Genomic DNA, 14,102 nt, shown 5'->3' on the forward strand with positions numbered 1-14,102 from the left:
GCTGTAAAATTATATTACTAACTCAACTTGAAGATTATGCCATTAAAAGAAAGGAGGTGCATATATATATATATTTTAATAATTTTTTAAAGGAAATAAATTTTGCTGTTCCTAGGAACATAATTCTCCCAAAATATATTTAAAACACACCTGTAAGAGTCATCTAATTAATTGGCATATTAATTCTCCTTATTCCTGCATAGCAGCAATGACAAATATTAGTCAGGTAATCACAGGTAGGCATTCTATAAAGATGTTCCATTGAATTTACTAGGCCCAATGTGCTAATTAAAGCTGGTAGTGTGACGTTAAGTAATTTACAATCTTACCCAGCAAGTTCATTAAATATCCCATTTTTACAACATTTTTATTATTCTAGGACATGCAGTGCCATTTACTGGATGTTCAAGCTCTAATATGAAGTGCAGTAAATCCAGTGAGAATTACAAAGCGTGATGAAAGCTATATATATCAATAGCGCTCTATGGAAAATTCAAAATACCAACGCAGCTCATTACTTCTCATCTTCTGAATTCAAGATAGTCTGATGGGATTTAATTGTTCAATTGAAGCTGTCGTGAGTCATGTCATTTTTGAAGTGTGAAATACTCTCAACTTGGCAGATTTCTCATCAGGAGATCTACCACACTCTCTGCTCATTTCCTATAGTTGCCATTTCAGTAAATGCTGAGCTCCATCCTATATAGGGCCACATGCTAGGATTAGAGTTGCCCTGAACTGTTGAAATGATTACTTTTATCTCCTATATAAACTAATGAAGATTAGTTGATTTATTCCCCAAATTGACTTATATACTAAGATGAAATTTCAGATCTCTGATTATTTTAATGAGACAGTTATATTTGGAGATTTATAATAATCTGTACTGGCCCTATATATATTTTAGTTTATAGAAAACACATATACATATATTAACGCAATGCCAAGCTATGGAAATTTGCATTTTGATATAGATTTATTTAAACTACTTTAAAGACTGAAAAACTGAGAAGAGATTGACAAGAAATACTTTAACTAGAAAGCTTGAAGAAATACCAAATGGAGAGAAAGGGAAACAAGGAAATTGAAGTAAAAAAAAAAGATTCAGGAAGAGAATGAAATTACAAAAAGAAAAATAGGGTTCTATAACCTGGATGATATCAAACATATGTTAAAAAACAAGAAAAATGGAACTTTTGGAACTGTGCATTTTTAAATGTAATTACAGTAATAGCAGTATATTGTACCATACTCATTTTTTGACAAATAATAAAATCAGCCTATGTTAACAATTACCTTGTACAACATACATTTCACGTATCATTTGTTTAGTCTCTACTAGTTAAGGAGAGAAAAAGAAAAAAAAATGAAATGAGTAATTATTTACAGTAAGTATCTTTGCCTATTAAATAAAAAACTGATGTAGGAAAAAATATTAGAGTGATTTTAAGGACAGTAATTTAGGTAGTGATTATCTAGCAAGTTAGAAATACTAGCTTGGCTTAATATTTTGCAATGATACTAATGTTCAAATCTCATGCTCAATTCCCTAGCGGAGCTGGAAAGTCCACTTGACTAACTAGGAGTCTCAGCTCTCCAGTGATCTATGTCAAAAATGATAAATGAAGTAGCTAATTGTACTTTGAAATCCAAAGAGGCAGTAACGTTAACACCTTAAATAATCCTAAATTGCTCATATTTCATACTAATGAAGCTTTTAAGGTATCTGCCATGATTCTGTCAATGTGATTCTCTTTAATACAGATGCTTTTATCAGCACATTCTTTCAGTAAAAATAGTATTTTCACTGAATTTTAAGCTTAGTCATATTATACCATTAATTCCTAAGTATTATAGGTCCTTGTCAAGTTAGTAATACTTTCACAATGTGTAAAATACCCAACTCTACCTGTAGGACCAAACCTTTACAAGATGAGGAAAATTTTGTTAACATGAGCAAAAAAGTGAGCCAAACATAATATAATAAATTTTTCCTCCAATAAACTTTATTGGTACTGTATCTAGGAAAACTCTATAAATTATATTAATTTACAATATCAAACCATGTGCTTGTTCATATTTTGAAAAAAAATGAATACATTTTTCAATGTCCTATTTGGAAACAATGTATCTCTCCATCTGTTGTATTTTCTAACGTGTTTTCAGGCATAATCTCATTAAGTATAAGACTATGAACTAAAGTTTATCATAGTATTGTAAGTTTTTATACTTTGCAAATATATTGTATTGAAATCGACAAAAATTTATTTATTTCCTGAATACCAGTGTTTTATTCTCAATTATATAATCTCTTCCCCATGGCCTGAATGATAGCAAAATTATTTATTTTGACACAGAAATGTTCCATTACAGAATTGTTAGTGAAAACGCTCCTGTTCATTATTATATACAGCGATTTTTAAAAAATGTCAGAGGGGCGCCTAGTTGGCTTAGTCTGTTAATCGCCCAGACTCTTGATTTTGGCTCAGATCATGATCTCAGGGTTGCGAGATCAAGTTCCCTGTTGGCCTCCCTGCTAGGGGTGGAGCCTGCCATGAGATTCTCCCCCACTTCCTGTCCCCCGTCTCCCTCTCTAAAAATAAATAAATAAATACGAATTTAAAAATTAAAAAAAAAATTAAAGGTAAGCAAATATAGATTTGTTTGTTTTAAAGCAATTAATTTCTTTAATTTTCTTTTTCATGAAATTTCGGGAATGATTTCATACTAAAATTTGGCCTATTCTCTGTGCAGGGAAGGCAACCATGAATCTGGTCCTCATTTTGTCTCTGGATGTGTAGGTATGGTTTCCAATTCGTATCTCCTATAAACTCTGCCTGATTGGTGGCTGTCACATCTCTTCAGAATTAGTGATCCCCTTGGTTCACTATTTCTATCTCTACTGTTCTCTGCTTTGGTCTATATGCCCAAATCTTTGAGACAAAAACCCCTTTACATTTTCTCGAAATGTTTTTCCTAAGAAGAAAAGTATGCAAAGCGAAGGATTTTCATAAGAGAGACTAAAGTATAAAAGTATAATACAGAAAAATATTTTTTTCTAGGAAAAGAGTTCTGCTAATGTCATGGGTCATGAAGCAAAAACTAAGAAAGGACTAGCAGATGTGGGGCTGTTCTGGCTGGCATCTCTAAAGTAATTGCCATTTGGGCAACGTGACAAGTCCACCTATGTAAACCATCTGTTAGCTCTCTCACTCCATTTCACTGCACACCATTTGGACAAGCAAAAACAAAAAAGCAAAATGCTTAGAGCCAAACAATGCAGTGTTTTTGGATGTGAAATTCTTACGTTGACATAGTCCATTTGAAGTCCCTCATTCATTCAGTTTCTGGGCTTACTGTATATATTTGGCTGGAATTTTTTTTCTCATTCTTACATTTTTAAATCAAGAACTAGATAAGAGCTCCTTGAAGACCGGAAAAATTAAGATTCCTTGGGAGCCCTTGCTAATGTTTTGAAAGTTCATTATATACCCTATGTTAAAGGCATTTCTTCTGCAATATGAAGGAGCATTTGCCTCCCTCGCCCCTTTATTTTAACTAGAAGCAAAATACAAACCTTTCAATTGTTGAATTGAGAAAATAATATGAAAAGAGGAACATTATATATTCACAAGGCGGCACAAATTCATTACAGTGTGACTTGCCTTGCTGTGCTTCTTTATCATACACTTTCATATGAACAACACCAGAAGTCTTATTTCTCAGGACGGTGGGGTTTCTTCCATCTCTTTTGCTGCAGGTTCCCAGCTGAGCTAAGTTTTGGTCTGCCCACCACAGTTTCTTATCTACAAAAGTGAAAAGATTTCTTCTATGAAAAAGATAATCATCTTATTAAATAATAATAAACAGCTATTAAAGTATAATACTTCCTGATTTCTTTTGTTACATTCCCAAACTCTGTTACTAAGGGAAACGATGAAATCACTTTTATTCTTTTAAAAATCTCCAGTTAGAGATTCTTGCCTTATCTTTTTCTTAAAANCACAAACCACAGTGATATTTTAAAGTTTAAATTTTCCTCCCTCCTCTCCAGTTAGAGATTCTTGCCTTATCTTTTTCTTAAAAAAAAAAAAAAAAGAAAAAGAAAACACACACAATATAAATAAATGCATATTCAAATTAATCTGGAATTCAGGTTATATTATTTACATACTTAAACATGATCACAGTAGTACTGTATTATATCTGTAAGTGAACGGCAAAATCCAACCAAATGTCCAAACAGCAATTATAAAAATAAGACTGTACTATTTGTTTGCAATATGGAAGCTTTTAATAATTAGTATTCCCCACTACTGAATTCCTCATAGGAACCTCTTTTATTTTTTATTTTTTTTGCACAGCTCATGCCCCTTTCTTCAAAATTTTAATAATGTAAGCTGCTCAGTGTATGTGTTGAGTACATGTATTGAATATTTTTTGTTGAGTGCACGTATTGAATATATCTCTTAGTTGAGACCCTGCAATGTGCTACAGATTAAAAAAAAAAATAGTGCTGACCGTAAGAAAGCTAGCATGCTGGTGAAAATGATAGACTTATTATTTTAGTCCAATGATCATACCAAAACTAGAAGGCATCTATTACCATTCTCATTTTATAGATGAAGAATCTGAGATTCATAGGGATTAACTATCTTAATCAAATTTATATACTTGGTCTTCTTATCTCCAAAACTTGTGTTCTTTCTAAGACTTCATGCTGAGTGCATTAAAAATTTTAAAGAAAGGCAATAATTCAAAACCAAGTTCAGAAATATAAAGGTTTTGAACAATTTAGACTTTTCAAGAAAACCCTAATTAATGACATTGGGACCATATCAATTTCCAGCTAGAAGTTAAAGTTTATTTAATTGCATGAAGAAACCAAAATAGTCTTTACCTTCACATTACATGCATTCTTATTCAAATTCTACGATATTTTGACTGAACCAAAGCCTAGTTTCAGGTATTGCAAGAAGGATAGTAATATAGATATCAACAATCATCATCCCTTACTAAACTTGATTTTGTGTAATGCACAATTCTAAACACTACAGATAGATTAATTCATTTAATCTTCACAACAATTCTATTAGGTAAGTACTACTATTATTAAACCATTTACAGAACACTAAGACAAAGTGAGGTTAAGTAGCTTTCCTCAGGTCATACAATAAATAGTAGCCCGTTCATTTTTTATTTACATTCCTGAATTGACATAAGACCAGAGAAATCCCCTGTGAAGAAAATGAGTAAAGACTCTTACTGTAGAGACTTTATAAAAAGTGTACAGCATAGTACAGTAGACTGGACACATGTGTGTTCCCTTTCAATTCTTCCAATAAGTCACTGTGACAGAAATATAGAAACACAAAGCAGAAAAACCCATCTATAAACTCATCTAATAAACAAGAGAATTAGGGGCATATGAGTAATGTATAAAAGATCGTATATAAATGGAAATAGGAAAATGGGCAAATAGGCTAAGTTGAAAACTGGAGCATGATTTTTTTCCCACTCTCAATTTTATTTTATACTCCAATTAAAAATAAAAATAAGATAAAATAAAATGTGATTTTTAAAATAGAAGAATGGAAGCCATCCCTCTCCACAGAACTCTGGATGACCTTGATTTCAGCTTGTAAATAATACAGTGGGAGTGCTAATAAAGGTTAAAAATAGGATAATTAAGTGAAGATATTTTTATATGTAATATCACCTACCACCACCATGTCCTCAAACCCTTGCTCTGAATTTACAGATAGTTAGCAACTGAGAGAAGTCTCAATTAAATACATAACCATAACTCTTTTTAAAAATACTCAGCAACAATGTTCGGAATATGACATCTGGTTCCCTGCAATAATGTTCTCTTCATTCTGACATTTGAGGGACCCAAAATCTGATCCCTAGCTTCCATCTAAAGCAAAATCTGCAAGTCATGGTATCCAATGCTATGCAAAGTTCCCCGTGAGAAACCCCCTCTCCAGAAAGATACCAAGTAAAAAAATTTTTATTTTCATGAAGGAGGAGGAAACCCATGATAGACATCCAGTTCTCCTTTGTTATACATTATGGGAAAACGAGAATCTCCAGTTCAATGAGAAAAGCCAGTAGAGTAAAAAGTAAACACTAAGATAGACATAAAGACACATACACATAATTCAGAAAATATCTTTAAAAATTATCAAAGGCATTCAAGTACATGTCTTGTTCTAGAAAAATTAAAGATGCTGTAAGAGGAACAATGAAAGACAAATTCTTAGAACATTAAAAACACGTGGTTGAGAAAATCTTCCATAATACAGAGGAAAAGGGCAAACAGATAACATGATAAAAAAGGAAAGACAAGTTGACTATTAGTCTAAAATGTCACATAGCCAGCATCACCAACCTGAGTAGAAATCATTGGAATCTGCTATGCATTTACAGGAAAAAAGAAAAAATCTGCCAGTTTTCCATAAGAATGTCCTTAACTAAACAGTAAAAAGTATTAATTTTATTAAATCTTGATCCTTCAGTACATGTCTTTTTAATATTCTGTGTGGTAAAATGGGAAGTGTGCATAAAGCATTTCTGCTGCAAGCTAAAGTATAATTGTCTGGAAGAAATGTATTTATGAGATTACTTAAGCTGCAAGAAAAATTGGCTACTTTTTTTTTCTTGAAGTTTTTATTTAAATTAGTCAGTTAATATACAGTGTAGTATTAGTTTCAGGTGTAGAATTGAGTGATTCATCACTTACATACAACACCCAGTGCTCATCTCACTACATGTGCCCTCCTTAATAACCATCACACATTTAACCCATCCTTCCACCCACCACCCCTCCAGTAACTCTCAGTTTGTTCTCCATGGTTAAGAGTCTGTGAGTCTGTTTCCTGGTTTACCTCTCTTTCTTTTCTTTTCCTTTTTTCTTTTCTTTTCTTTTTTTCTTTTCTTTTTTCTTTTCTTTTCTTTTTTCTTTTTTTTCTTTTCTTCTTTCTTTCTTTCTTTCTTTTTTATTAGCTATTTTTTTTCATAGAATATCATTCTTTACTTGAAAGAACACCTGACAGATAATCTATGCTTATTCAGACCTAGGTATGTGGCAGGTATTTCTCAAAAATGAATGAAATGGAGAAGAGAGTTGGAGGACTGACAATACCCAACTTCAAGAATTACTATAAAGCTACAGTAATTAAGACAGTGTGGTATTGATAGAAGAATAGACAAAGAGATCAATGGAACAGAACAGAGAGCCCAGAAATATACCCCTATATATACAGTCATCTGATTTTTGACAAAGGAGCAAAGGCAATACAATAGAGCAAAGACAGTTTCTTAAACAAATGCTGGCGGAACAGCTGGGTGTCTGCATACAAAAGAATGAATCTAGATACAGACCTTACACCCTTCACAAAAATTAACTCAAAATGGAATATGAACCTAAATGTAAAATCCAAAACTGTAAGACCCTCAAAAGATAACATGAGAAATCTAGACGACTTTGGGTAAGGCGACACCTTTTTTAGTTACAACATCAAAGACATAACCCATGAAATAAATAATTGATAAAATGGACTCATTAAAATTCTTCTGCTCTGCAAAAGAAAATATCAATACTTAGAAGACAAGGCACAGACATGGAGAAAATATTTACAAAACTTACATCTGATAAAGGACCATTATCAAAAATACACAAAGAGCTCTTAAAATTCAACAATAAAATGAATAATCCAATTTAAAAAAATGCTCCAAAGGTTGACACTTCATTAAAGAAGATATGCAGATGTAAAATATGCATATGGAAAGATGCTCCACATCATATGTCATCAGAGAAATGCAAAGTAACATAACAATGAGATACCACAAGCACCTATTAAAATGGCTAAAGTTCAGAACACTGACAACACCAAATACCAGTGAGAATGTGAAGCAACAAGAACTCTCATACACTGCTGATGAGAATGTAAAATGGTACAGCTATTTTGGAAGAAAATATGGCTTCTTACATATTTGAAAATACTTTTACCATATGATCTAGCAATCTACTCTTTGGCATTTAAGGAGTTAAAGGCTTATGTCTACACACACACACACACACACACACACACACAACTTCCACATAGATTTTTACAGATTTATTCATAATTGCAAAAATTAGACTTGACTAGAAAAAAGAAAGGAAAAGAAAAGAAGAAAAGAAAAGAAAAAGAAAAGAAGAAAAGGAAAGGAAAGAAAAGAAAAGAAAAGAAAAAAGGAAAGAAAAGAAAAAAAGAAAAAAAGAAAAGAAAAGAAAAGAAAAGAAAAGAAAAGAAAAGAAAAGAAAAAACATCTTTATCCCTAACCACTAGAAGGTAGTCCACCTATGTCAGACTCCATGTTGCTTACCCCAAAAGTCACTCCCTGTCGACTCTGTTAAAGAAGAATAATTTCCACAGGCCAACATTCAAAATGCCAAGCACATTCTTTTGCAGCCTCCTGGTCAATAGAGGTGGCCATGTAACTTAATCTAGATTACAGTTTCAGGGCAGGAGGAGCTTCTAGAAGTAACACAAAACCATGCCCTGTCTATGTAAAAAGTCTCTGAGGATAACCAGTTGGATTCTAATGGGGCAGTACAGAGTTGTCAAATAAATGGAAGAAGAGGCAGAACAGAAAGAACCATGTCCTTAGGATAATGACCAAAGAAACTTGTGCCCAGAAAAGACTATAAAGTCTCAGATAACAGCATCTCAATAGTGACCAGCATGAAACTACGACCATAGATATACTAGAAAAACTGTTCTAGGTTGTTGCTGTCCTCTAAAAACATACTGTTCATCAATCCTAATTCTTGCTCAAGATTCTTCAGATTTCCTAATTATATACAGCCTCAAATTTAAAATTTCTTACCAGGTATCATGACATAATCTGAATTGATTCCATCTACTAAGATGTCTTTCTAACTTCTCTCTAGTACATGCATTTAATCCACTCTTATCACCTCACAATATTAATTTATTCATTCATTTTTCAACTAATATTGGGTATCTATTATATTTATAAAGTACTATGTAGATAGTGGGAATATGAAAGGCAAAGTCTGCCTTTATAGATCTTATGTTCTAGTGATGGAAAAAGAAATACATAAACAAACAGGAAAGAAACAACTTTAATTCCTACAAATCAACAGCAAAAAAAATAAGTAAATAACCTGATTGAAAATGAGCAAAAGACTTGAATAAACATTTTTCTAAAGAAAACATGCAAATGACCCACACATATATGAAAAGATGCCCAATATCACCAATCATCAAGGAAATGCAAATCAACACCTGAATGAAATATCACTTCACAGTTGTGAAGATGGCTAGGATTAAAAAAAAAAAAAGATAACAATGCTAGCAAGGTTACAGAAAAATTGGAACCCTTGCACACACTGCTGCTGGGTAAAAAAAAATGGCAGAGACACTACAGAAAATAGTATGGAGGTTCCTCAAAAAATTAAAAATAGAACTATCACATGACCTAGCAATCCCACACACCTGAAAATATATTCAAAGAAACTGATGTCAGGCTATCAAAGAGATATTAACACTCCAATGTTAATTGCAGCATAATTCAAAATAGCAAAGATATAGAAACAAGCTAAATGTTTATTGAAGGATGAATGGTTAAAGAAAATGTGATATATACATATAATGGAGCATTATTCAGTCTTAATAACAAAGGAAATATTCTGGTAGATAATGTTGATAATGAGAGGGTATCACTGTAAGGATACAGGTGGTACATAGGAAATCCCCGTATTTTCTTCTCAATTTTGCTGTGAACCTAAAACTAACAAAATTAAGTCTTCAAAAAAAAAAAAAAAAGGAGATTTTGCCGTATACAGCAACATGGATGAACCTTGAGGATATCACGCTAAGTAAAATTAGCCAGTCGGAGAAGGACAAATACCTCATGATTCCACTTATATGAGATATCTAAGCTAGTCAAACTCAGAAACAGAATAGAATGGTGTTGCCAGGGCTTGGGGAGAGAAGAAAATAGGGAGTTGCCCTTCAACAGGTATAAAGTTTCAGTTATACAAAAGCGGTAAATTCTAGAGATCTGCTATACGATATTGTGCTAGTAGCTAACAATATTGTACAGCACACTTAAAAATCTGTGAAGAGGATGGACCTCATGTTAAGTTCTTATTGGAATTTAAAAAAAATAGGAAAGAAAATAACTAAAAACTTCTATTAGTGCTATGAAGAAAACAGGCATAGTTCCATTTTTTACTTATGCTGGTTTCCCCACCTTCGTCTGCACACAATTCCACTATAGTCACCCTTCATTGCACAAGTAGAACCCCACCCTCAGCAAAGTATTTCAGACTAGGATATCCCACATTGTCTCTTCCTTCTCACTGATGCTAAGCTGTCTACAGAGAGAATCACATGGTTTTATATTTAATTGTTGCTTTTCCCTTTCTTTTCACTTGTACTAATTTTGACTCTTTATCCAGAGATGAAAGCTCTTGAGAACAAGGATCCTGTCATGTACTTCTTTATATTCTTCACAAGTGCTTTGCATTCCTTTGAACTGAGCATGATGAAGAAGTTTCCTATATACATGTGAAATGATTAGGGAAATAAATATTCCTAAAAATATCTCCCATAACAAATCATAACTCAGAAAACATTTAAATAAAGCCATCTCTCCCATTCCCTGTTGATATTATCTTCTCAAAAATACCTCTTTTTAAATATATTTTTTCAAGGATCTAACACAAAGGACTTTGGTTTTTACTGTGTATTGCTTAGAATCACATGTGCTTCTCTCACTTTTTTCTTTCTCACATTGTTATTGACTTGAACATATTAGAGTCTTCAGAAATTACCAAAATGCAAAGACTGCTTGCTTAACTTGATGTCAGTAATTAAGAATATCTCTACTCCACAATTATGGGTTAAATTGTGTCTCCCAAAATTCATATGTTCAAGTCTTAAGTCCCAGGACTTCAGAATGTGACTGTTTTCAAAGATAGGGATTTTAAGAGGTAATTAAGTTAAAATGAAGTCATTAAGATGGGTCCAAATCCAATATGACTAATGTCCTTAAAAGAAGAGAAAGTTAGAAGCAAAGTAATGTATAGAATTGTTAAATCACTATATTGTACACCTGAGACTAAAATAACACTGAATGCTAATTATACCAGTATCCAAAAAAGAGAAACAGAGAAAGACGGAAAAAGAGAGAGAAAATTAGGACAGAGATACATACACACAGGGAAGACCCAGGGAGGAGAAGACACCCATCTACAAGTCATAGAGAGAGGCCTCAGTAGATACCAAGCATACTGACACCTTGATCTCAAGAATTCAAGCTCCAGAAGAGTGAAAAAGTAAATTTCTGTTAAGCCACCCAGTCTGTGAGGCTTTGTTATGTAGCCCTGGTGAACGAATACATTTACTAATAGACCTATTAAAGGAATTTACAAAATATAAGAATTAACATAAATAACAAATATAAATTGATTCTGCCATACAGTCTTTAAAATCTTCATTCAAAAGACAGTGAGAAAGAAGAGGAAAGGATGGGGAGGAGAGGAGAGGAGAGAGGAGAGGAGAGACAAGGGAATTAAATTTACTGAAATGTGCTAAGTTCTAGGGCCTTTGCTAGGCTCTGAACATAAGCAACTATGACTGTCTAATTTAATCATCATAAATGAGATGTGATGTGTTAATACACCTCCTGTTGTTAAAGATGAGCAAACAGAAGGTCAGAAGGTGACCTTCTCCAAGGTCACACAGCAGAAGCATGGTGGGAACTCTCAGCTGGTATTAACTGAATTTCAATGCTCTTTCCACTCTGCACATAAAATGGTATACCCACTAGACTTAATAGCACTATATCCTGGCCCTGCAAAATTATTTGATAAATATAAAGTTTGGTCCCAAATTAAAAATAGTTGAAATGTATGTTTCAGTTATTACATTGTAAAATTATAATTATAAAGTTTTAAAGTTTTAATAAAGCCTGACTTCTTAAATATATTATCCAAATTGATAGCTTATTTTTTAAATACTCAGAATATGTACTTTGTTGAACTATACCAGAACTATTGAGATCCATATTTAAAAAAGAATATTTCTCCAAAAATTAGCCCTTTATATTTAAAATATAAAATATAACATTATGCCTAGTTACATCTGAATTACAGATAAAGGACAATTAATTTTTATATAAGTATGTTCTAAAAAATACCTATACAAAAAATATTCATTCATATGAAATTCAAGTTTAACTGGGTATCCTGTATTTTATCTGGCAGTTCTGTTATCTCTACTCTCTTCTGAAACCCCAAAATTTACAAGAAAGCAGTGAAGAAGGCATAAGCCTATAAAGACAAGGAGGTCATTATAAAAGGAAAAAAGACCATAGCTATAAAAATTGTAGTGGGTTGGAGCGCCTGGGTGTCTCAGTTGGTTTTAGCGTCTGCCTTCGGCTTAGGTTGTGATCCCAGGGTCCTGGGATTAAGCCCTACATCAGGGTCCCTGCTCCACGGGGAGCCTGCTTCTCCCTATGCCTCTGCCTCTCTCTCTCTCTGCTTCTCATGACTAAATAAATAAAATAATTTTAAAAAATTGTACTGTGTTAAAAACAGATTATAATTGGTGACTGACCTTATAGATAAAATGAAAATCTAGACCTGCAAAGGGAGGAAGCCAGATACAAACTACTTTGCACTGCAGAACTTCAGAATAGGTCAGAAACTGGGAACGTTCAGGCCTCTAAAGACAGGGAGTTAGATGCCACTGAAAGAAAGATGACTGGTTTAGTCTGTTTGAGAAGGAGTTAGAGTCAGACATACACAACCTAGACAGTGCTGCTCTTTACACCTGGTCAAAGAGTTAGAGAAATACCCTCTGGAGAGGATGACTGAGGACACTGAAAACAGGACACAACTGAGGGTCTGGATATTATCAATAAATACAGGGATTAAGTGATAATCTACATTAGTGGTTCTCAAATTAGAGAATAAAATAGAATTATCTGGACCCCCATTCAGTCATCAGAGGTAAAAACCAGGCAGTCATCTTTTTGTCCCTCACCTCCCCCACGGTCTCACCCAAGTGCCAGCCAGTCTGAGTAAGCTCAGTTAATTCTTCACCCTTATTATCTCAGGAATGTTTTATCTCCTCTCCATTCCCAATGCAACTGCGGAGCTCAAGGCCTCAGCACCTGTCATCTCTCATTGCTAAGGAAACACTAGAGTGATCTTTCCAAAATGCAAATCTGAGCATATCACTCTTCTGGTGCTTAAAACTCTCCAATGGCTTTCCCCTGCCAACCCCCTAAGCAGGGCACAAAGGCCATCCATGATTTGCTGCCTGCTGAATTTTCCATCACCTGATCTATTACTGCCCCCAGTGCTCCATGTTCCAGGAATATTGAACTGCAGTCAACATTCAGTTATCCCAGGATAGATTAACCATGTTGTGGCAGAACCATATATAGAAATAATCAAAAGGCAGCTTATCTGTAAAGAGAAATAATTAAAACTACTGTGAATAAGAGAAATACATACACATCAGGATGAGTCTATCATTTCCATTTGTATAGGAACTATTACATTTTACATTTTATCTCCTGCAAATCAGAAACGCCCCTCCACCTGGGCAATATGTTTGCTTCCAGCAGCAGTCTGTTAGCCTGTTAGCTGCTCTTCTGTGCAGGAGCAGTTCTCTGTAGTTTGTCTGAAACCTATGAAAAAATCTGTTCCTTATGGTTGTGATGGAACTAGATGTCTCTGCTCTGCTTAGACTTGGTTTTTGTTGTTTTTCTTAAACAGAGAATTTGGAAAAGGACAGTGAAGGTGGGATGAAGAGGACTGCAGAACAAAGCCTAGAATTCTGTCGAAGCCTTTGTGACCTTGAACTGACAGTTATGGCCCTAAACTCTCGATTCATTGTTATATTGAGAGCATTGCCTCATTGAGAGCTGAGGGGGCAGTCTGAGGTTATAGGGAGAAAAACTTGAGAATGGCAGGTAATTTAATTTCCAAGTTGATGGCTTCACTGTGTTGCCAGTGAACTAGTATTCCTGCAATGATGGAGAGAATGACAGTGAGAGGGAGGAATTAGCTG

The 14,102-nt window shown here is 33.8% G+C and overlaps 1 protein-coding gene across 1 annotated transcript in view; it reads right to left on the minus strand.

The window, feature by feature from the left end:
- Positions 1-14,102, minus strand: part of LRP1B (LDL receptor related protein 1B) — a 1,837,899-nt gene that overhangs the window by 489,908 nt on the left and 1,333,889 nt on the right. Inside the window, exon 32 of the mRNA XM_034642051.1 lies at positions 3,666-3,806. Coding sequence (XP_034497942.1) covers positions 3,666-3,806 — 141 coding nt within the window. The remainder of the gene's footprint in view (positions 1-3,665; positions 3,807-14,102) is intronic.

The sequence above is a fragment of the Ailuropoda melanoleuca genome, chromosome 2 (genome assembly GCF_002007445.2).
Source record: "Ailuropoda melanoleuca isolate Jingjing chromosome 2, ASM200744v2, whole genome shotgun sequence".
NCBI lineage: Eukaryota > Metazoa > Chordata > Mammalia > Carnivora > Ursidae > Ailuropoda > Ailuropoda melanoleuca.